This window comes from Pteropus medius, unplaced genomic scaffold, assembly GCF_902729225.1.
Source record: "Pteropus medius unplaced genomic scaffold, Ma_sr-lr_union100, whole genome shotgun sequence".
NCBI lineage: Eukaryota > Metazoa > Chordata > Mammalia > Chiroptera > Pteropodidae > Pteropus > Pteropus medius.
In genome coordinates, this window is record NW_024350319.1 from 9,017,843 (window position 1) to 9,043,927 (window position 26,085).

Here is a 26,085-nt window from a genome sequence, read left to right on the forward strand (position 1 = left end):
ATGCCAAAGGTTAAATGCAAAGAAGGAATATTAAAAGTAGCAAGAGAAAAACAAATTATTACATATTAGAGAACACCCGTAAGTCTGGCAGCTGATTTCTCAAAAGAAACTATGCAGGACAGAAGGGCTTGGCAAAAAAATATTAGACCCAGGATCTACAGCCAAGAATAATTTATCTAGCAAAGCTATCATTTAGAGTTGAAGAACAGATAAAGAGCTTCCCAGGAAAAAATAAGCTAAAGGAATTTATCACCATCAAGCCAATATTACAGGAAATGTTGGAGGGACTTCTTTAAGAAGAAAAAACATGTATCAAAAACAGGAATAAAGAATGGTAACAACTAGATTCCTATCAATAAGTACCTTTAATGAAAAAGAATTAAGTGCGCCAACTAAAAGATAGAGTGGATGAATGGAAAGAAAAACAAGACAGTATTCCAATGGAAAAATATCAAAAGATTGGGAAGATTAATTAATACACACAGAAGTCAAATATGACCATTAATCAAAGTGAGTAAATTAAAGCAAGCTATAAATTTTCACCTATTAATTTCTCAAAAACGAAAAATAAGTAAGGTTGGGGAAAAATTGCTATTGAGTAAATTCGGCAAATTGTAGAATATTTGACATGTGATTGGCACACAGTAATTATTTAATAGATGTTTGCTATTATTACTATGAGTATTATTTTTGTTACTTGACAAAGCTAGGGAATGTAAACTGGTAAAACGTTTCTAGAAATTATATTAAAATTCTTTAAAATGTTTATTCCTATTGATCCAGAAAGTACATGAAGTTCAAAAATATGTACCAAAGAAATAATTGGACAAGTACATAGTGACGCAGTTTAAAGATAGTTATTACACCACTCCTTATAAAAGTAAAAACATCAGTAAACATGTTGACCAATATAAAATTAGAAAATTATGATTTTACTATATAGATTATGGAAGCATTAAAAATGGTGACAATTATATATTTCTATAGAAAAATGTTCATGATCTATTACATTTTAAAAGTGCAGATACAAAATTATACATGTAATAAAATCCAGCTTAGTAAAAAATTATGATGTGTACATTTCTATGTACAGAGAAAAGTTTAAAAGCTATATACCAAAATATTAACATTAATTATTTATTTTTTTATTTCTACTTACATTTATTTGTGGGATTTTAAGTTAAGTAGTGGGTTCTTATAATCAGATTGCGGTCAGATGACTTAATCTTATTTTAAATGTCAGTTTAAACCTTATCGAAACAATTTAACATAGTGCTTGTTCCACTATCTTCCTTTTTCTTAGACACTATGCCTATGATAAACTTGCCTTTGTTAATCCTAAATCCTGACAAGGATTTATTGCACTATGATTCTGACATCCCAATAACTCAACTATTTAAAACCTTAATCTCTGAGTTTTAACTTGAATTTCATGAGACTTTCCTGTCTGACTCTTCATCCCTATAACTAAATATACACAGCTCCCTTGTAAGTATACACTGGTTGTATCAATTGAAGGCTCAGTCTTCTTTTAGAATTGCTCTATTAACTGCAACCAGTTCACTCCCTGATAAGTAATCCTCTTGACAAGTGTCGGCCTGCTAAACTATGGGCTCTACAGGCCCTATGTTCCAAACCAAAGGCAATAGTCCACCTTGCCCTAGTCCCTCCCCCAGAAAGCTGCTGCTATCATTTTGGAACCCAGATCCTCCAATTGGATATAAGATCAGATAAATAGTAAACACTAAGATTTCTAATATCTAGAAATCTATTTTAATAAATAAAATCTTGAAAAATATAAATACATTTAGAAAAACAATAACTAGACTCATGGGAACTATGTTTCGAAATCATATTACAGATCAATCCTGCTTCAAAATATTCACATAACAAAGAATTAGGTGTTGCACAAGCCATCTGGAGGCAGGATATTTGGAAGGATGGTTAGTGCTTTCTTCCAGCTTTCTTTCTTCTTTGATATAATTTTGGTGATTTCTATATAGTTCTAGAAAAATATGTTTTGTTTCTGAATTTACTGGCATAAAACTTTTCATTGCATTTTCTTGTAATATTTTTAAATCTGCAATAAATCTGTAGTCATCTTACAATTTCTAAAACTGGTTAAACATTTTCTTCTCTTTATCAATCTTGCTAAAAGCACGTTAATTTTGTCATTGTTTTCAGGAACCAGGTTTTTTTTTGTTTTTTTTTTAGGCGAGGCAACCCTTGACCTCACAGATTGCAAGGACCTTGTCAGTTTACAATCCCTTATTTATTTTTTATTTTTATGCCTACAGCACCTGGTCTTCCTTGGTAGTCTCCCATCCAATTACTAACCAGGCCCGACCCTGCTTAGCTTCTGAGATCAGATGGGATTGAGGTTGTTCAGGGTGGCATGGCCATAGATGGAACCAGCTTTTAATTTTGTTAATTCTATTGTTTATTTTCTACAACATTAATGTTGGCTCTTGTAAACAAATGTTTATAGCAGCTTTATTTGTAATAGTCCCAAATTGGAAACAACTTAAATGTCCATCAACAAATTGTGGTATATCCAATGGAATACTACTCGGCGAAAAGAGATAAAATGGTGATACTCTAAATATGGAAGAACCTCAAACTATGGTAAAGAAGCCAGCCAAAAAAGAATACATAATGAATGATTCCATTTATAAAAAATTCTGTAAAACATGAATTGGTCTACAGTAATAGAAAAAAGATCAGTGGTTATCTGGGAACAGGGATGAAGAGAAGGATGGCTTATAAAGGAGCATAAGGAAACTTTGGAGTGATGGAAGTTTGTTATCTTGATTGTGGTGACAGTTTCATAGGTATATACATATGTCACAATTCATCAAATGGTACAATTTAAATATGTGCAGTTAATTGTACATCAATTATACCTTAATAAAGCTGTTAAGAGCCAAAAAGCAGATGAGTTTATAGAACTAGAATATAACTAGGTACAATTTAGCTTAATTAGCATAGATCCTTGGAAAAAGAGGAATGGTTTCTGGTTTTTCTGGTTACAAGGGACAAATACCTGTTCAACCTATCTCAAGGAGTTTTCCTATAAAGATAAAACTGGACTCTTATAAGACTCCAAGGACAAGTCACCTAAGTATAACAGGGTCTAATGACAATCGAAACTGGAAGGCAGGTCTTAGAAATAACTAATTTAATCATCTCCATTTGAAGATGTACGGTCTTTTATTTTTCTCTCTTTCCTGGTGATTCTGGTTTTCTTTACTCATTTACTCTGTTCTCTCTCGACCTATTGGCTTCCAATGGTTATAGTTTCTGTACCTCTATAACAGCAGTCTCCATGCCCCGGGCCGCAGACCAGTAAAGGTCAGTGGCCTGTTAGGAAAGGAGCTGCACAGCAAGAGGCAAGCGGTGGGGCAAGCAAGCTTCATTTGTATTTGCAGCTGCTCCCCAATGCTAGCATCTCTGCCTCAGCTCCACCTCAGATCATCAGGCATTAGATTTTCATAGGAGCACCAGTCCCTGGTACCCAAAAGGCTGGGGATCACTGCTCTGTAACTTTTAACTTGCACGTGACCATCACAACCTCTCTAATTGGTAAACTGCCAGTTGCCCACCACCAACAAATACGTCTTTCTCTATTTCTTTGATTCAAATTCCCAAGACAGGCAATCTGATTGCCTAAATTAATATCTTTGTGCCATGCCATGGGCAAAAAGTACTGATCAGCTCATGAACTGACTTTTCGCAGGTGAGACTGCCCATCCCTTGGTCCAAACAGCTATGGACAAGAGGCAGGAAGGTTCACACATAGTTCAGAAAACAAATGCTTTAGAGAGCACAAACCCTAGGCAGGGCATATTCCCACAGAAAGGGGTATGAGAACAGCCAGTGTGTGACATCGCTAGTAGATTAATTTCATGCTTAAATTAAATCATAAACTAAGTACCCACAGGTAGCCTGCGGGTCTGTTGTTGGTCATCACCTTATATGACCATGCTATGCAGACTTCTGGTCGAAGTAAGAATTCTATTTCTATTGCTGCTCAGACTGAGGTATTTTCAATTTCTTTTAGAATCTTCCCAGAATAGTCCTCTCCCTTGAACCCTGGGTTGTGCTCTACTTCTTGTTTCTAAAGGACTTTTCCCTATGAAGGTAACATTTACTAAGCACCATGCATGTGATCTGATGGGAAATCCTACCCTTGTCCTTAACTTGTTTCTCTCAACTTTCTGGCTTGAGGAATGTACACAAGATAGTAAAAGACTGGTTTTGCCCTTTTTGGTGAGTCTCAGCTCCTTTACCCATTGTGGTCCAAAAATAGAATCTGATTTTACACTCTGATCTTATTTGGGAAAAACCAACCATATCAAATTTCTGAGCCTGAAAGTTAACAAAATCAATCTGTGGTTCCAATGTGACTAAATCTCATGAGGCTCACCTAAAAATGATTATACAGAATAATCCTTCACACATAAAAGAAAGAGGTCTTTAAGAGAGAAAAACCTTATCATAAGAATTAGTTCTTGGGATCCAAGCCAAATAGTTCGATCTAGTGCTTAAAGTGGAATCGACATTTTTAAAGTAGGACCTTTGCTCTAAAAACAGAACAGTCACTAAAGGAGAAAACTGGTTTTTCAGTGCCAAGATTCACAAAGCCTTAACCGACTACCAGAGGCTTTTCAGAGATATAATCGTAGATTCCTTATGAAATCATTTTTCATGTAACACTGTAGTATGCTTGGCTCTATCACTATTACTACACAAAACAGAATAAGAGTACTATTTGAAAAGAGTTGGAAGAGAAAAAAAATCATGATGTTTTACACCAAACATATCAGCTTATCATTCTATTATCATTTTTTACTATTTAACTGAGAGAAAAAAAAATATGGATGCTACTAAGTTTTGCACTCTGCTCAAGGTCACTTTATCCCAAGCTGCAGTTACAATTCTTTATAATTTTAATATCCACAGAGATGATCCTTCCATTAAGCTGGCCTCTCAGTTCTTTGACTCCCTTTCCTACAATAACCTTGTTCTCTGCTTTGTTTCACCTACTTACTCCCATGATGATAATCTAGACCTTGCCTTTACTATAACTACACTCCTCCACCTAACTTCTACCCTCTATCTTTCAGCATTCTCTCCAATGTTCCAGTTCCATTAATTTTTTTAAAACTCACTAGGCATGTTGACACATTGAACCTATTACCTCTGCACTCTCCCTCATCCCTTCATATCTTCATTCTGAGAAAGCCTGAGGAACGAGGAAATAGTCTTTACTTACACAATTTTCCACTCTTTCCTCAAATTTCCACATTTGCTCATCCTCTGCTACTAACCATACTTCCTATGTCACTGAGAAACAGAAATAATCAGAAGAAAACCTTAAACTACTCCATAACATTTACCAAATTATTGGCATCTGAACTCATAAACTCTGACTTTCCTACCTGCTAGGATCTTCTCCTCAGGAATGTATGCATACGTATAAATTTTTTCTTTTAACTCCAAAGGATTCTCAGATTAACCTTATGTTTGTTTATGCAAAGTGCCAAAGTTAAGAACCACTAACCAAAAGAATGGCCTGTCTTTATGTCATATTCCCATGAGTTAAATGGAGGTGGCAAGACACAAAGGAACTCTGGAGAGATATTTATGTCACTTAAAAATGGAATAAGTATTGTAGAACAATGACCAATTAAAAAGGTATTTATTGAGAGGTGATTTCATGTCTACCATGGGCAAAATTTAGGAAAAAGATTATTTGTCACAATGTCCAATATCATCCAATAAATTACTTAATTGCAAAGGCAAAAATATACCTTTACCATAGAAAAAAACTGCCTGTCAGCACCTTAATCAAATTATCGAATTTATGTCCCATAATAGTGGAACAAATCTGACATTAAACACCTCCAAATGTTATACAATATAAAGTACACAGTATGACCTAAGACGTATCCTTGTCAAATATGTTTTATCTAAACTAGGTACCCAAGTACCTAGTAACTTGCAGTTTATAGAAAATACAAGGTCTAGAAGCAAAATAAATATAATTGGAAAACTCAGAATGAGGGCATTCTTCAGGAAAACTGGCTTGGTTTCTTTTAAAAAATCAAAATAATGGGGGCGGGGAAGTAAAGGGATCGGGGTAAAAGTTTTAGGTTAAAAAAGACTAACGAGGTGGCTCCATTGTGCAGTGATTAGCACGTGTCTGCTTTACACACAGAAGGTCCTGGGCTCACACCTGCGCCCCCCGCTACCATCACAGTGTGAGCATGGCAGGAGGGATGCCTAAATCTTCAGAATCAGTTCTTAAAACATCAACATCCATGGGTGGGGCAGGGGGGAGTGGCAGGGGCAGGGAAGGGGATAATAAAAATTAAAAAGACCAAAGAAAGTTAAAATCCAGCTTTAATAGGGAACCATCAATAGGATTCTGGTTCAAAAACAAACTACAGTTAAGTCTTTAGTTAACATTGTCAATAGAATCTGCGACTTTAATCGAAATGATGTATAACAATACCAATTTTACCATAGGCTAATTGATATAAACATGAATTAAGTTCCTACAGCGGCTCATCATCATCATTATAACAAAATGATATTATTCAAGAACACTGCTATACATACAAAAGGCATTTGAGCGATAACTGGGAAATCTAAATATTGACTAGATATTAGATGATATTAGAGAATGATGAATTTTCTCAGGTGTGAAAAAAGTTTTGTGGTTATGAAGGACAATGCCATCACAGAAGATTACAGCTAAGGTATTTAGAGGTAAAGTGTCTTAATGTCTGCAACTTATGGTTCTGACAAAAATAAACAAAAATAACCACACACACATATGTACATACAAATACATAAATAAGACAAATATCACAAACAAGAACATTTTTAAAAATCCAAGTGATGGGCATATGCGTGACTATTTTTTTTGTTCATTTTTTCTATGTTTAAAATGTTCAGAATAAGAAATTTGAAAAAAGACATGCACAGCCAAACCCTACCCATCTTTAGCAGTCCATTTTGTGTTTTACTTATCTCTTTGAAGGCTTTCTTGCTGATTACAGAGCAAACTAAGTTCTCTTTTCTGAATTTTCCTGGTACTTTTCACTATGAGGTTAGTACTTAACATTCTGCCTTGTACTCAGTCTGAATAAATACATTATAAATTCCCAGAGCACAAAGTGGAAGGTTCTTGTAGAGGGGTACAATAACAGAATACAGGAATTAAACAGCTAAATCAGAATGAGATTATGGCCGGCCTTTAGTAGGCAAAAAAAAAAAAAAAAAAAAAAAAAAGTTTATTTAGTAAGATTGGGGTGGGTGATGGAAGTCTAAACTTGGATGCGACAAGAAAATGAAGTCCTGGGATTATCGGCAACTCTCTGTCATCAGCTCACAAAACCCAAACCTGTACAGTTTTACAAATCTTTGACCTTTGTAACATCACAGTTACCATCTCAGAACTCAGAGTCTAACTGGAAGAGAGGGTGACTAAGCAGAATTCTTCAGGCATTCATTTACATTTCATTGGCTGAGCTAGGAGTTTTAGTTAGATGGGTTCATCTTGCACCCTTACTTCAAAGGACGGTTTCCACATCCACTCACGTGGGCAGTAGCAAATTAAACATTCTTGGTAACATTTGGAAAGGTTGCATTTATCTGATTAAAATCCCCTGCTTGTGTAAATTTTCTGAAAAACAAAACATCCTTTTGCCTTAGGTCCAGCGTTTGAGAGTATACTTTGAATCCTTAAAGCATAAATGACTAAGGTTTGACAGGTTTGACAGGTTTGTCTGAGTTAAGGTCACCGTTGAAACCCAAGGAGAAGCTTTTCCTCTAAAATTCCACCGGAGGCGGTGCCCTTTCACCCAGATTCCTGGCCTGCCCCCGCGCCAACCCGCTAGCCCACCCAGCTCCCGCGCCCCGTTGCCGTTCCGCTTTCCGGGCTCCTTCCTCGCACCACTGTAAGCCTCAACTTCCCCTAGGTTGACGCGTTGTCTAAACTCAGTGGACCAGTGAATGCGAAGCCTTTTCGGGAACCACCTGTCGGGACACGTCTGACCCTCGGAGCACGTTAAATCCCTTCTCAAAGTCACGTAGACAGCGCAGGCGAGGTCACTGACGGAGCATGCGGTAGGCTAAGCTGCGCACGCAGTCTCCTCCCAGTCTGTTTTCCTGCTACTCCGTCATCGCCCTGGCCAGCGCACGTCCGTCTCCGTAGCGAGATTTAGGCGGGTCTCTTAGTCTCCTGCATCCGAAGAGTCCCCGTCTTGGCATTGGCTGGTGTGCGAGAGAATTGGTAGCCGGACTTCGAGTCAACATGGCTGCGTTGTTTATGCGAAGCTGCAGGGTGAAAGGGAGAACAAGGCTGGGTGGGGCTGGGGAGGTTGGAGTGCTTAAGGAATGGAGCATAGACGGAACGCCATGGCTCTCCCGTAGGCTGCGAACAGGGATTCCAGACCTTGATCCTGCTTTCACGCTCACCCCCTCCTCTCACAGTGAGACAGTGTATCCTGGGTTTTGACTTTCCCGTATCCTCTTGGCAAGTGCCTCCTCCTACATTGTGGCGTAAACTTTTTAGAATAACTTATTTCTCTGGCTAGGGAACCTTCCAGATATTTCCCCCGGGAATCCCACCGTTTACCTAAGTGAATCTGAGAACCATGGCCCTGTTTTTGCTAACTGGCATAGTATCTCTTCGAGAAAATGGTGTACCCGCGCTATAGCCCCAGCCCAAAAGGAAATCTTAAAGTAAATGTCATTTTGCAATTGGTGTGTACTAGAAAGTGCAGAATTAAGATAGTCTTGACTTGGATGCCTGCGAAGAAGTCGCAGGAAAAAGAAAATGGAGCAGCTGCTCCTTGAGATACTTAATATAGTTGAAGCATTTTGGTTTTGCAATATGAACGATGCTTCTACGTTACGTATATTTAAAAAGAAAAAAAGAACAACTGACCGCAGAATTTTCCTTGAAGCTTGTCTAAATGTTTTAGTATTGTGTCGCACAGATTCTAAATTGTCTCAGTCATTAAATATTATTGATACGTTCTCACAAGACTGCCATTTAGATGCCATTTATAACTGAGTTGAAAGTTATGTCCTTGACCAAAAAAGTAGCAGTTTTAGAATTTAGAATAATTCTAATGTGTCGTTGGCCCATATTCGTCACTGCTATATAAAGTTGATGGGCTTTGAAGGCGGAAATTAGGGTATTTAAAATTTAACTGACAACAAAAAAAAGATTTCCCAGTCTTTTCAAGAAAGGATATACAAAAGCCCAATCCGGAAAACGTATACCCTTGTATTTCTTCTTTGACATGCCTGTAAAACTATGACTCTTATTATATTCCTAAGGAATATGCAAGAGTGTTTAATTACAATTATGTTGTTATTGCAAAGTTGATGCTTGATTAAAATTGCTGTCTGGAGATTTGGAATTCTGTTCCGGGCAGAAAGCCCAAAGGAATAAAGCCAGTACTTACACGTCACAATGCTTCCAAGACATCTCATCTTAATCATCTCGGTGAATTAAGATTAGCCCCATTTTCCAGTTTTAAAAAGAAGCTACGAGAATTTTGTAACTGGTCCAAGGTCTTAAAAATATTGTGAAATCTAAACTGAAATGCAGCAATTCTAAGTCCAAGTAGTGTACTATGTCTACTACTCCACCTCTCCGGCTAACCTTATTACATAACACGTTAATGGGCATTGTTCTCTGGCTGTATCTACTTTTGTACTTTGTTTTATAAAATGTTTTCCTGAAAAATCATGTAAACTTTTTGTAAATTATTTTAAGTCCACTAATATACTCTATTTACAGTCTTTCAGCAGACCATTTAACCTTTTTTTTTGTGAGGTTTAATTTTTGTGCAGTGGTGTCTGAACACATACAAGGGTCTGATTTTCGTGAGATATTTTCTTTATAGAATCCAATAACCAATTAGAAGACTTGAAATTAAAAGAGCTGTACAGCAAGATGGTTGATGGCATGGGCTCTTGATAGTAAACGTTAAGATTCTACCACCCAGTAGCAGAGCGACTGTGGCAAATGTTACTTGACCTTTCTGAGCCTCAGTTTCTTAATATTAAAAATAAGAATAAAAATAGTGCCTAATCCTAGGCTTGACCTAGACTTTGAATTAATACTTGCAGTGTGACTAAAGAATGGGTTTCTGTTCTGACAACTGGATGAGGACCAGAGAAACCATATTTTACTTCCAAAATAAAATTAATGCAAATTTGCAGAGAAATGTGACTTTTCATACTCTTTGTAATTATTTTTTCAGAAGAATAGTATAAAATGTGTTTTTATTTTGAAAGAGCTATTTAAGATATTTGACAGTATGTTATACTTTAAATGTAGGTGCTTCTCTGTATAAATTGAAGTTGTCATCTATAAAGTGGACAGTTTCTTTTTATAGATTTTGAAAAACAAACAAGTTCAATTCTTGATCTTTTAACATATTTGTTCATTTTCTCTTTTTCTCTCAGTGCCTAACTTACTAGCATTGCCTGGGGGTAGTTCCATCAAAATCTTCTGAAGTATAATTTATGTAATTATGGTAGTCCTCATTTACTCAGAGTTCCAATATGTTTTTCAGTTTGGTAATTTTAAGAAATCCAAGTGGTTACTTTTGTGTACATTAAACTGTCATGAGTATAAAAATGAATTGCAAAAGAATAATTTGTATATATATGGTTATATTTTAAAACATATCCTTTTGGAGAAATATGAGTATTTCAGATATTAATACAAATAGTTTATTGTTTAGAATAATTGGCAAACTTAAAAAAGTAAAGGGACAGTAAGTATTTTTGGCTTTGTGGACCATATGGTCCCTGTGGCAACTACACACTCTGTGTGAAAGCAGCACTAGACAATGTGATGTGGCTGTGTTCTAATAAAATTTTATTTACAAAACTGTTGAAACTGACAGCTGCCATAGTGTGCTGACCCTTGGCTTAGAACATTTTAAAGATGCTTATAGATAACAGCAGAAACAATAGAACGAGGCTAATTTGTTAAATAGTGTGAGATACCTTAGAAAATGAGATCCTCCAAGTGGAAGATTCCCAGAGGCATACCTGGGAGGTTCACAGGGACAGGGTATCAAAGTACATGGACTCTGCAACTCTCTTGTACACAGTACACTACCATTCTATTGTTGCCTGCACCTCAACTCCTCCATCACAAATGTCCTAGAGCTTGTAGGTAAGATTTCCAGAATAGTGGTCCTAAGTCTACTACTCTTCCTGTCATTTGCCTTGGAAATACTCCACCATAGTAGTGCGAATACTACTGATTAGTTTTATTTTCATTGCTTAAAAAAAAAAAACATTTCTTTTATGATAGGTGTTCAGATACCTGGTAATTGTCTTATTTAACATAGAAATCAAATAATAGTTGAAAGCATTTAATGACTTTAAAAATTATGCTCTTGAGTATGCTCAAACAAGTTGCTGTACTCATAATAATCAGCATTCTCTTGGTTAATGTTTAATTTAATCAAGTTTATTTTAATAAATTGTTCTCTACAGGTCCTGAGAAATCTTTCTCATTTTGCCTGGAGATCACAACATATGAAAGCTTCCCTACAACATGAACCATGATCAGGATTTAATTTTGGTATTTTTTTGTTCTGTCTTTTGACTTTAAACTTACATGTTATGTGCAGTTGTATATATATATTTGTCTGGAAAATATTTACCAACAAACTTAGTAATGTCTGTCAATGGATAGAATCAGTCACCCTCCACAAATTGTTCACAGTTAGTCACCCCTATTCTTACTGATCTCGTTTTCTTCTTCAGCATAATTACCCTACATGTAGATCTGTGTGACTAGCATACATATATATTTCTACCCTTCTTTCTAAGTATGTAGCCCAAAATAAATAACAGATTTATTGAAACACATGAATAGTATTCAACTTAGAAATTTGAATGCAAATGCAACAAATACTTCTTAAACACTTATTAGGTAAACAATGCTAGGTGCCTGCTAATAAGCCAAAGCCTGTTTTGATCATAACATATCTGAATTGCAATTTTGGTGCTAGTGGATGTTCTGAGATCAGGGAGCCCTGTGCTGCCAGAGGGAACAGGACTATGATTTATCTTCCCCTTCTTTAAAATGAAGATCCTGGGTAAAAAAAAATATATGTATATAAATCCCTATCTTTGGCATCCTTTGCCTCTTAACTGCTTCTTCAAAATTATTACCTATTTGGTTTTTTTTTTTTTAGTTAAAAATCCATTTTCTCAGTTCACTTGGTCTCAAAATAGTTAAAAGGCAGCTGAGATAATTAACTCACACCCAGATACAAATGACAAACTTATAGCTCTCTAGGGTTTTGTTTTTTATGTTATTTTTTAAGATCGTTTGCTTCTTCATAAAGTTTTTCTTAAACGGAATTAAATGAAGATTCTCAAGCAATGTGAGGATAGCAGTTTGGGGCACTGGGTCTTCTTAATTCCTTATTTGGATATTAGCATAGGTTTGGTATAACTGCTCTCTAGTTTTGCTTTGTCACATATAGATTCATACTTAATTATAATAGCCTAGCAGGAGAAATCTATAGTGATTTGCTGAGTGACAGAGGATGAGATAGATACAAGTATTTAGGAGAGAGATTGTGAAACTCAAATAAAAGAATAGGGATAACACCTATGACCAGTTGTGTTCGGTTCTTTATCTATGAAATGGGGACAATAACTACACAGGATTTATTTGAAGATTAAATCATATATGTAAAGTTCCTGGCACATAGTGGCTGGATCAAAGTAGGTTCTCAATAAATAATATAAACTATATCCCTGCCTTCCCTACCTTTTACCCACTCATTACCTTGATATTGACTGGCACCAATTTTAGAAATAAAGTTGTAAGGGGGAGAATGCTGAACTGAAACTCTAAAAATATTTTTACTGCTAATTCATTTTAAATCTATGGGGCTGTCATTCTCTCAGTTCGGGCCTTTGTTTCCTTCTCTATAAAATGAGATTTGATTGTAGACTACAAAATTTAACACCAAAATTCTAATATCTTACATTTCATATCTTACATCCCTATAAAAATTATTAGTATAGTCTTAAACATTCTTGGTCATTCCTACATCTTTATTTTTGTTCGTATTCTTCTTGCCTAAAATTCTCTATATCTCTTTTAAATTTTGCTTGTCCTTTGAGGTTGGATGCATCTACATTAAAGCTCTGTGATAGTGTAGATTTCAAAAAATTCAGTAGTCATTGACTCCTGTCCCAGTCCAGCCACCATATTTATTTCATTAATTTTATAATAACCCCATATTTTATGTAACGGAATTGTTTGGACACCATTTATTATAGCATTACAGCAGAGTTTTATGTTATTACTTTTTGAGAAACTTTCCCATCACTTTTTACCAGTTCATTTTTGCTAATTTATAAATTTAAAATTCTGAATTTAAAGGAGGAATAAAATTGAAATTATGGTATTGATATTCTTATGTGATATCCTAGAACTAGTTTTATTGGTTTATGGTCATGGAGCATATTCCATCTCCCTAGTTGGATTAATTCTTGAGATCAGAACATGTCTTATATAGTTTCATTTCAGTGTTAGTAAACATTTGATAAATCTGCTTAGGAACTAGTTATAAGTTAAAAAAAATTTTTTGACCTTACCAAGTAGAATAGAAAAACTCAAGTTTATAGCTATTACTTATTTGTAAAGCTAGAAATTTTACCTACCTCCTTTGGCATAGATTTATTTATGTTGGACACTGAAATCTTGATTAATTTCAAAGTAGTATATTGTTGTCTTTGAGTTTCTGGTTAATCAAGGGTTAAAAATCTCCATTATAAGTATAAATCTCCATATACTGATTCCATAGGACTTTTTTCCTCAAGTCATTGTCCTACTTTAATGTTTTCTAAATAATTCCCCTTAGAATTCACTGAACAGCAGAAAGAATTTCAAGCTGCTGCTCATAAATTTGCCAGGGAGCAAATAATCCCAGTTGCTGCAGATTATGATAAAACTGGAAAGGTAGGTATATCTATTTTAAGGAGAGAAAAATCTTTTATATTTTTTACAAGATTATATAATCAGGTTATTAGATTTTAAAAATAACTGGCTTTTTTCTTTAATCCTTTTTCTTTTAGTATCCTGTCCCCCTAATTAAAAGAGCTTGGGAACTTGGATTAATGAATACACACATTCCAGAGCACTGTGGTAAGCTTCCTTCACATTTTTAATCCTAGAATGCTTATGAACAAGAAAAATTATAAAGCTCTATTCAGTCATTCTTTCAAATATTTGTTACCATTAAATACTGCCTTTCTACCTTTGTCTCCTTTTTCAGACTTCAGTATTTGCCTGCTTTTAGAAGCCTTGTACTCAACACTTAGAGGCATTTTTCCTTTTTTATAACAGGTTCCAACCTTAACTTGATTCTAAACTTTGGTAATTTCTCTCTCTAGAGTTGGTCGATTTGTTGCATTTTAATTCTATCTTTGATTTTAATTATATTGACTTTTTTTTCTATGTGGTTTTCATTCCTTTCCTCAGGTCAAAGGGTCAAAGTTTTAGAGCTGACTCAAGTTTTTACAAAATCAAGCTGAAACAGGAGGACAGGTCCAGATTACAAATGCCAAGAGAATTTTTTTGAAAATTTTAAAACTTATTTTAGAGAAGTATAATTTGTTACTGTGCTAGCCAAAACACATTTTTAGTTTCTTAGGTTATAGATATTATATTTGCAAATTTCCTTTTAAAATTAATTAGGCAAACTATTTTAATGACTTCCAATTGTTAAAATGTCTGAACTATCCAAAGCAATCTTCAGATTTCAGTGCAATCCTATCAAACTGCCAATAGCATTTTTCACAGAACAGGAACAAATAATCCTAAAATTAATATGGAACTGTAAAGGACCCTGAATAACCACAGCAATCTTGAGAAAGAAGAAAGTTGGATGTATCATACTGCCTGATATAAAACTATACTACAAGGCTATAGTAATCAAAACAGCATGGTACTAGCATAAGAACAGACAGATCAATGGAACAGAATAGAGATTCCAGAAATAAATTTCTGGAATAAAAATTCCAGAAATAATGCCTAAATGGTCATTTAATCTATCCAACGGAGGCAAGAATATACAATGGGGTAAAGACAGTCTATTCAGTAAATGGTGTTGGGAAAACTGAACAGACACATGCAAAAAAAATGAAACTGGACCACCTTCTTACACCATATACAGTAATAATCTCAAAATGGATTAAAGGCTTAAAATGTAAGACCCAAAACCATAAGACTCCTAGAAGAAAACATAGGCAGTAAACTCCCCGACATTGCTCTTAGTGATATTTTTTCTGATATATCTCCTTGGGCAAGGGAAATAAAAGGAAAAGTAAATGGAATTATATCAAACTAAAACGTTTTTGCACGGAAAGGAAACCATCAACAGAACGAAAAGACAACCTACTGAATGGGAGAAGATATTTACCAATGATACCTCTGATAGGGGTTAATATCCAAAATCTATGAAGAGCTCATACAACTCAACACAAAAAAAACAAATAATCCAATTAAAAAATGGTCAAAGGACCTGAATAGACATTTCTCCAAAGAGGATATACAGATGGCCTTTTTTAAGAAAAAATGTACAGTGTTACTAATCAACTAATCATCAGAGAAATGCAAATTAAAACCACAATGAGATATTCCCTAACACCTGTCAAAATGGCTATCTTCAATAAATCAAAAAAACGATAAGTGTTAGCGAGGATGTGGAGGAAAGGGAACCTTTGTGCATTGTTGATGGAATTGCGCATTGGTAGCCACTGTGGAAAACAGTTTGGAGGTTCCTCAAAAAATTAAAAATAGGACTATCTTATGACCTAGCAATTCCACTTCCTGCGTATTTCTCCAAAGAAATTCAAAACACTAATTCGAAAAGATATATGTACCCCTATGTTCATGCAGCACTATTTACAATAGTCAAGATATGGAAACAACCTGTAAGTGTTCATCAATAGATGATTGGATAGAGAAGTTGTATATATATACAATAGAATATTACTTGGCTGTAAGAAAAATCTTACCATTTACAGCAACATAGATGGATCTGGAGGGTATTATGCTAAGAAAAATAAGTCAGAAAGAAATATACCATAAGATCCTACTTATACGTGGAATCTAAAGAACAAAATAAATAGAGAAAACAAACAAACTGATGATTGCCAGATGGGAGGGTGGTTGGGGGGCTGGGTGAAAAAGGTGAAGGGATTAAGAAGTACAAATTAGTAGTTACAAAATAGTCATGAGGATGTGAAGTACAGCATAGGGAATATAGTCAATATCTTAATAACTATATAGTGCAATGTGGGTACTAGTATAATGCAGGGAATCATTTTGTAAATTATATGTAACCACTATGCTGTAACCACTGTGCTAGACACCTGAAGCTAATATTGAATGTCAAAAAAGTTAATTTCCAAAATATATAAGGAATTTATAAAAACAATCAAAAATAATAAAGACCAAAAAAAAAATTCATTTCATACATTTAAAGACTCCCTAAAAAATAAAACCAATTAGGTGAACTATTTTAATTATTTTCATTTGAGATGTACTACATATTATAATGGACTCTGAAAACATTTTGATAACATAGGAGGTCTTGGACTTGGAATTTTTGATGCCTGTATAATTTCTGAAGAATTGGCTTATGGATGTACAGGAGTAAACAGTGCTATTGATGGAAGTTATTTGGGGGTAAGTTACTTAGAAAATTAATTGCTTAAACTGTTTTTAATGAGACAGTACTAGTAGGTTAGGTTAGTTGGTGGAACAGTTTTTTTTTAAAAAAGGAACACAAGATTCTGCAGTGAAGCCTGGATTTCTTATTTCAAGAGTTGAGGATTCTGAATTTGTGCCCAATACTTGGAGTTCTACCTGTCCTTGTGGGGAAACTATATACTTTGGCTGCTGCTTCATTGAAAATTCTTAGGCAAGGGCAAGGCCAAAAACCAGCATTCAGGAGAAGGATCTGGATGGCTTGCTGCCACTGTTAACAGTGCTGAAATTTACTGAGCAATTCTTAGGAGGCCTGATCATATACACCACTTTATTTATCTTAAATTCAATTCATTTGTGCATTTTACTAAAGTAGAGTTTTACACATTGTATATCAAGTCCTATGTAACTTAATTTTATGAAAATGCTTAGATTAGCAGATTTGTTTCCTCATTATTTTAGCTCTCTAATATAGAGGCAGAATAAAGGGCCGTTCTTTAGACTCACCCATTGGGGGAAAATACTTCTCTTTTTAAAGAATTATTGTATCTTTGGATTTACCTATCTGATACAAATATCTTTTTTTTTTAATGTCACTTTTCTTTGGTAGCAAATGCCTGTTGTTATTGCTGGAAATGATCAACAACAAAAGAAGTATTTGGGGAGGATGACTGAGGAGCCATTAATAAGTGTGAGTATTTGCAGCTGCTGCTTTATTTTGCATTTTAAGAAAGAAACAAAGTGCTCTTTCTTTCAATCTAAATTTATACATTGGGCTATAACACATTAAGACAAAAGTTAACAATGTATTTACGTACATTGATGTTTCGGGGATGCCAAGAAAATAATCATAATAATCTTAGTCATCTTATTTATTTCCAGAAGAAAGATACCTACTTATAATGTTTCTGGGGTACTAGAAAAGTGTCATAATGATCTCCTAGCTTATTTCCAGGGGGGGAAATATCTATTTGATGGAGCACTCTGCAGTTCAAGAACTGAGTGGTTGTGTCAGAAGTTCAGATTGAATATACAACAGTAGATATTTGAACTAGAAGTATTTTGAACTAATGAGAAATAAATGTGACTGAAAAGATATTGATTTACTTGTTGAATTTATGGACAAGACATTCAGTGAACTCTTTTGACCAAACAGTCTCAGAACCTAGAAGTCACTGTAAAAGGCTAATAATGGTGAAAAAAATTCTTGTAACGAAACTTTGCATTTTTAATGGAGCTAGGAAGTAGCTGGCCTGTAACTGAAACAACACTGAACTTGGGATCCCAAGACGTAGCTTCAGGTTTTGGCTCAGCCATATTATAGCAATGTGATCTTACAAAGTCACTTATGCTCAAAGTCTCTTCTGAAAATAGGGAGTATAATATCTAAAAGGGCTTTAGTAAAGATATGACTAAAAGTTTATGTTTTTATAAGAATATCTTCACAGTGTCCCTTTTGCAAAAATATATTAGAGAAATTTCTTCCATACCTAATGACCTTGGGAAACTTAGTTTCTCTTAAATTGCTATCCATTCATTCATTACTTTATTCAGTATCTGAGTTGCCTGCTATATGCTAGACTTCAGCTTAAGGGCACTTAAGGTAATACTCCTAAGGTAATAACTAGTATTTTTTGTTTTGGTAAGAAGCATAGAGCCAGTTTTATAGTCCATCATTAGTAATTATTTGAACTGAAAATGTAGTGTGTTCTTTTTCTTTCTGGTTCTATCTTTTCACTTCACCCTGATTTTTTTTAAAAAACCATGTATTATACAAACTACCTCAATTCCCTTTAGAGTATAAGGCAAAAAAAAAATTTTAATAGAGAATAAATGCAAAATTCCTTTGTAAACTATACAAATATAAGGTGGTAGTATTATTACTAACAAAGTTATAATGCTGTATTCATTCATTCAAATATTTGAATACTGTGTACCAGGTAGATTGGGAATAAAATAATGAAGAAAACTGGGGCTCCTGCTCACAAGAATTTAACAGTCTGGTAGACCCTTAGATCCCTATCCAGACTGTATTAACTTATTATGCATAGAATTATGCAAATAAGTAAATAAATAATGCTTCATAAATAAATAATTATATATAAAAAATGTTATTAATTAGCTTGATTTTCTAGTTTGAATGGCAGTATTTAGGTGTTGTAAGTCAAAATAGAATAGTGAGGATGACAAACGCTAGCAACATTTATTTTATTTAACACTTATTAATAGTCACTAGGCACACCAAATGGAAGCTCTGATACAGCTCAGGGAAAAATACATAAATGACTATAACACTCTATATAATAACATGTAGTGTTATAAGAAAGAGAACAAGTTGCAGTGGTAACAAAAAAGATGGCTTCTGTTATAAAGAGTATTATGAAATTAATTTTAATTATTAAGAAAGAATTAAATAACATCTCTAAAGAACCAGCTATGACAAGACATTTTATATAGAACTACACAGGCTCATATACTTCATAGGCTCCATCTTGAAAGAACCAGCCATGACAAGACATTTTATATAGAACCACACAGGCTCACATACTTCATAGGCTCCAAAAACTTTGCCTTATTATAAAACAGAGAAATGCGTCATAACATATCTCAGGAAAAAAAATTCCCAAAGATGGTTAAAATAAAATGTTGGTACTTTAAAGCATTATCTTTTTTGGATAGTTCATTTGTACAATACCTTTTTTTTGTTGTGATGCTAAAAACATCTTTGAATCTCTAGGTAGGAGAGTAATTTACTTAACTCCTATGACACTTGAAGCCCTTCTATAGCACCCTGTGAGAAGGCCATCTACTCATGTTTCGTGCCTGGGAGTCACAACCTCCTGAAGCAGCTCTGTTTGGGAGCCTTGGCCATTAGAAAGTTCTGCTAGATTCCATGCTCCTGAAGAAAAGGACTGCCATTTCTAGTTATAATTTCACCACCTCACACCATAATAGGTCTTCAATAAAAGTGCGAATGATTTCACTATAGTTTTCTCCTATCAGTTTAAATTCTCTCCTTTGGCTATATATAGCCCTTTGGATATTTGAATCTTGCAGATCTTATCTTTTCTAATCTATTTACACCATTTTTCCCCCTTTTTCTTCATATAACACAGTAAAGTCCCATTATCATTTTCATAATCACTGACTGATAAATATTCTAGAGCTAAATACAGTACTCTAGAATAGTCTGGTGAGTATAAGAGTAGGATGGTTGCATCACTCTTATTTTAGATACTATACTTTTATAGCATTGGCACTATTGATTTATATAACTTACTCTTCACTTAAATTACCAAATAAGTTTTCCTATCTGGTGTTAAGTTTTCAAGTATTCATTAATTAGTCTATTAACACTCTAGTTTCAGCCCTGACTTTTCCCTTGAGTTTTACCCTCCTATATGCACTTGTCTTTTAGGACATTTCTTCTTGGCTAGACTTAAATACTTTAAATAAATGCATCCCAAACCAAATTATTTTCTTCCCATTCTTCCGAACTCCTTTTATTCAAGATTATCTTAAATTGGAAGTTGCCTAAACTAAAAAAATTGAGTCATCACATCTTTAGTGCTCCAACATCCTATTTAGTCATCATATCCTGTGAATTTCACACCACAATTCTCAACTCCATCTTCTCTTCCTTTATCTTGCTTGTCTTAGTTAAAGCGTTCTTTATTTCTTAGATATGCTACTGCAAAGCTTCCTAATTTGTGTCTCTAAGTCTAATTTTCTATAAGTACTTCTGCCACTTACTAGCACAAATTACTTAACCTCACTGTGCCTCACTTTCTTTATTTGTGAGATGGGTTGCCTAGTGATAGGGATTATTGTGAGATTTAAATGAGTCAAGTACTTAGAATAGCACCTAGAAGATAGTGAGAAGTCGTTATTCCCCCTGCCCCCTTAAATCTATCTTTTATACTTTTGTAATAATTAACTATCTAAAATGTAAATCTAACTGTATCTCTCTCCTGGATTTACCAAAAAACAAAACCAAAAAACATGGTTCCATTTCATCAATGGCAGTTGTACCTAACATACTTTTTAGTTTATACACCCATTTTAGAATCTGACTTGCTCAGAAAAATGCATATATTCCTCAGTTTTCCAGTCTAGGGCATTCTGAGTTCCTTAAGGTTCCATGGCACAATAGTAAGTGCTCAATAAATTTATCAAATGCATAAAAGTATACCCTTCTTCGCATGGCATATATCTCAGCCTCCATGACCAGGTCCCTTCCTGCCTTTTTAGCCTCTTTTCATGGCTTTCAGTTTCACACTTTACATTCTAGTACTGAACTGAGTTTCCAGTTCTTTCCCCTGTACTACTGCTGTTTCATTCTTCTGTGCCTTAGATCTGCTTGCCTCTCTTATTTGTACTTCAAGACTTATCTCTTCCAGTGAGTTTTACTTATTATTATTCTTTTCACCCTCTTTTACCATTCATCCCCCTCCTACCTTTGTACAGGTCTAAATAATCATTTCTAATCTCCCTATGTACCCTATTTTGAATTAAAATGAACTGTTAAGATTTCTCTCTTTGGACTACAAATACCTTAAGGACAAACAACTTGTGTCTTTGGGCCTTGTATCCACAGTACCTGTCACTTAATAAATTTGAATGAACTTCAACTACCTAATGCTTGCCTTTCACCACCCCCTTTATCCAATACCTGCTTACATCTTATCACTCTGTTTAAGAGCCAAAAGAGATTCCTGTGTTTTCATCAGATAAAATTTTAACTTCTTGTATGATATAAAGTGTTCGTTATCATCTCTTTCCTTTCTTTCCAGACTCATTTCCTTCCATTCTCTTCTAAGCACAGAGTTTACATGTTATAGATCTCTGCTACTTTTGTATTACAGACACTGCGTAACCCTGCTTTTTATCTCGGTATCATTGCATGTGTTATTCTGCCTAGAATACACATTTCTCCTTTTCCTTGCCCCCAAAGAATTCCTTTTTCTTTTTGAGACTTAATTTAAGCGTCATCTCTGAAGCTTTTCCTGACACTCTAAAGCTAAGCTAATTTCTCAAGCCTATTGTGTATTACTTTAATACTTAGATATATAATTACAATATAGTATTCATCTCCACTGTTAACACTGTGAAAACCTTGAAGACAAGATGTCTTTCATCTCTGGTTTTTCCATTATCAAGTTCATAACCTGGTAAGTAGTAGATACTACTCAATATATGTTTGACTAAATGAATACATTCAATTAAATTAAATTGAATTTAACTTGGAGATATCTAACATTTTCATTTTTGATATGGCTTGGTTTCCTACATCTTGTTTAAATTATAAGATAAAATGTTTTTACATTTGAGCAATTTATTTGATTTTCCAAGAATCTTTTTTTTTAGGTATTTTAAAATATTTAAAATACTAGCTTAAAAAATAAAATACCCTCCTGATTCTGTGTTCTTAATTTTAATTTTTTTCTCTTGTTTCCATATATTCCAGGCCTGCTGTGTAACAGAACCTGGAGCAGGCTCTGATGTAGCTGGTATAAAGACCAAAGCAGAAAAGAAAGGAGATGAATATATTATTAATGGTCAGAAGATGTGGATAACCAATGGAGGACAAGCTAATTGGTATGTTTTTTTAAAACATCTCTGTATTTTCCCTCTTAATTACTTTGTATTCAGAATCTGTCCTCTATCTTTTTCTTTATTATGAAACTACCATAATTAAGATAAGTTTTATTCATGGAACTAGAAGGTCCATAAAAGATTATAAATAGCACAGTGATTTCAAAAATCTATTTTTAAGCCCTGAACTATTTCTTCAAATTAACCCAAAGTTTAATCTGTAAAATAAAATTAAAACACCGGCTACGGTTGAATCTGATTAGGAAAGCTAGAATTCCCATCTACCTGGCTTACTATCTCCTTTCTCCATATATTACACCAGCACCTCCTTGCAGCCATTCCCTTAAGACTAAGGAAAAAAGAAAACCATTGATAAAGTACATTTCTCTTATTCTGAGCAATAAGCAATGGCTGTCTTAAAACTTAGATTATCTTTTAGAGAAGACAGAATTTTACTTTAATAAAATCTAAAAGTTCCAAATAGGTAGGTCCAAAAATAATGACATGATGTTCAACAAAAGATCATAAAATCACGTGTATAAAGCTAAAATGTTGAAGAAAAACATATTTGATAGCATTATTTGTAGAAAGAAAGATGAAAGTTTATTTAATAACTGTAGGTTCAATTGAAAGCAACAGTGTTATATATATGCCTTTAAGAAGCTAATGTAATATCATGCTGAAGTAACAAGTATAGCATCAACAAGAGGGTTTGAAAAATGGTAACACTTCTGGGCAACACTTTAGGACATGCATTGACAAAATGGAATAAATCCAGAATCAAGTAAGTGTCTCAATTAGGAGAAACCTAGAAAACATGTCCTGTGAAGACGATAGGAATTAGGTTTGGTTATTTTAGAAGAATTTTGAAATTTTTGAAATAATATCAGAAGAGCAGGTCTGCACATTTGCTTCAGGCCAATTTAGAATTAGTCAGTAGAAGTTAGACAAATGTAGAATATAGCTCAACATAAGGACAAGTTTTCAGCAGTGCTGTCCAGTACATATTAAGTTGTCATGGAAATAAGGTATTTATCCATCACTACAGGTATATAAATAGAGACTTTCTAGAAGAACTTTCTGGTGATTGGAATAATGAACTGAGTGGGCTCTCTTTCTTCATCTGCAGAAATTCTGATTCAATACATCTGTGTGCTTTGCAGTCCAGTTTTCTGGCAAGTAAAGCATTATTCCTGGGAATGAGCCTATCAGGAAGTTGTTTTATTTTAAATGTGTCTATCAATCCCTTTGTGAGGGTCCAGTATTATGGATATCATTATCTCTCAGTAGGGTATCATAATGTCAGCAAGTAAGAAAAAAGAGAAGAAACAATTGAAATTGAACATGTTGAGAGAAATCTAACAATGTAATTAGAAGTTTTCATTATTTTAAGAACTTATTAAGTACAACTCTTCATGTTCACTGCCCATAGTGTATAATCCTGTTTAGGTAATATATGAAACTAAACAATTTTTACTATATTTTTACTCTTAAATAAAATTATAGAGCATATGATAACTTATTAGTTTTAAACATAGAAAATAAAATTTCTTAAGGAATTTTTAGAAAATTCTCCTATACCAGGGTATTTAGAATATGGGATACATGGCTATTTGGGTGTTCTGGCTTTTTTCCTGCTGTTTCATTTAAAAATCTTTCTGGGACAAATTCTTATGGAGGGAAAACTCAAAAAATACTCATAAGCATTCAGCTATAACAAAAGTACTGATTTCACTACACAAAGAGGTCAGTAGTCGGAGCATAGCAGTCTCTACGTCATATAATTCCTTTTCACAGGCAGTCAGTCCTGTTTGCCCTTCTTTTCCAGATAGCTTATCCCTTAAAGAATTGAACTAGTTTTGAGAAGGTGTCAGTTTCAACATGCACATGCTTTCTTTTTATATTGTAGTGTCTTGATACAAGGAATTTTTACTTGCAACTCATATTACCAAAAATTAAATACCATATTAATTAAGAAGTAGACCTGGGTTGAAATACTAGTTCCACCACATCATAGCTATGTGACTTAGGCAAGCTTTTAAACCTCTGTGATTCTTCATTTCTTCATCTGGAAAAGAGGGTAATAATAATTGGGATTGTTGGGAGGGTTAACTGAGATAGCAATCACCATGTATTATCTGTTAATATCATTATCATCATGTATGTGTGTGTGTGTGTATATATATATATTTTTAGGTATTTTTTATTGGCTCGTTCTGATCTGGATCCTAAGGCTCCTGCTAGTAAAGCCCTTACTGGATTTATTGTAGAAGCAGATACTCCAGGATTGCAGATTGGAAGAAAGGTAAAGTGTATATTTATCAGTGATTAAAGGCCTCAAATATTATTTTACCGTAAATTTCAAAATAACTATTTGTTTCCTTTATTGAAAATATTTTGTTTGTATTAAGTTGGAATAAAAATAAAGCTGTGTTTTGATGTTATCAAAATGTTATCTATATATCGCTAGAGATTTTAAGTTGAGAATGATCATTTCAAGTCGTTATTTGAAAGAGTGGCCTTTTATCGTGCCAGTCTGTGGAGAATGCTAATAACAGTTGTGAGAGATAATGAAGCAGAAATCAAACTGTCATTTATATGGCCTTCCCAGTAATAGAGTTTTAGATCTTTCAAGACTTACCCACTTTTTTCCATCCTTATAACAACCTTTTACATAGAATAAGTGGCATGATGCACATTTTATGGATTAAAATAAAGTGACATAAATTGATTTTCCAAGGTCATACAACACTAAAAATCTGTGCCTGAGAAGTGTGGAAATGGGAAAGAGCCTTGAATGTGGGAAGGCAAGAAAAACTTTATTTAAATAAGAAAAGTAATTTAACATATTTGGAAAGTGTGATCTGTGAAGAAATAATTTAGCAGTAGCATTTAAAGTAGACTAAAAAGAAAAGAGTTTAAAATTTAACAAATCAAAGAAATGAAGTCATTAAAGTAATCTTTAATTACTTTAAGGAAGGATGATTTAAGATTAAAACAGAATAGGAAGAGACTCAGTTTTACAGCTGTAAAACTCTTTGCAAAATCAGTTTGTAAAAAAGAAAATGACCAAATAATGTCTGTATCTAAAGTAAAGGAGGAATTATGGAATTTAAGTAAGAGTTACTAAAGGTTATATGTATATATTTTCTTCCTCCCAGATGGAGAAAGGTGCAAATTATCTGGTCAGATTAAATAGACTAAGGGGGACATAATCTGAACTGGAAAGACTAATTTGAATTGACCAAGTTATGCAAATTTCTGAACCACTCATATATGTTTTTATAATCCTGTTTTATTTTATTTAGATTATTTTTTCCTAAGAAGTTTTTGTTTTGTTTTGTTTTGTTTTGTTTTTATGGTTGACACTGGTTAACGAAATCCAGTAAATTTCAAGAGTATAGTTCAACAGTAAGGCATATATTTATTGCATTTTGTGTTCACTGCCCATAGTGTGTAATCTTGTTTCAAAAGCCATCAGAATCTGTTTTACTCAAGCCTCTTTAAAATGCAAGCATGTTGCTAGAGTATATGAGAGGGATTACTTCTCTTTTAGGTCGTAGAATATTAAAGATGGAAGATAACTTGATACATACTTATTTCAGTCTGTTTACCAAATACTGAAATTGACATCCAAGTGAAATTATTTAAGTTTACATACTTAGAGGCAGAGTTGAGATTAGTAGTAAGATGTCCTAGAAACT

General features: G+C 34.0%; 1 protein-coding gene and 1 pseudogene across 1 annotated transcript in view; one reads left to right on the forward strand and one right to left on the reverse strand.

The window, feature by feature from the left end:
- Positions 1 to 2,288: 2,288 nt before the first annotated feature.
- Positions 2,289 to 2,407, reverse strand: LOC120583472 (uncharacterized; annotated as a pseudogene).
- A 5,571-nt stretch (positions 2,408 to 7,978) lies between these two features.
- Positions 7,979 to 26,085, forward strand: part of ACADM (acyl-CoA dehydrogenase medium chain) — a 30,457-nt gene continuing 12,350 nt past the window's right edge. Inside the window, 8 exon segments of the mRNA XM_039838608.1 lie at positions 7,979 to 8,353; positions 11,542 to 11,629; positions 13,935 to 14,032; positions 14,149 to 14,218; positions 16,665 to 16,765; positions 17,397 to 17,477; positions 22,254 to 22,384; positions 24,578 to 24,686. Coding sequence (XP_039694542.1) covers positions 8,324 to 8,353; positions 11,542 to 11,629; positions 13,935 to 14,032; positions 14,149 to 14,218; positions 16,665 to 16,765; positions 17,397 to 17,477; positions 22,254 to 22,384; positions 24,578 to 24,686 — 708 coding nt within the window. The 5' untranslated portion in view covers positions 7,979 to 8,323.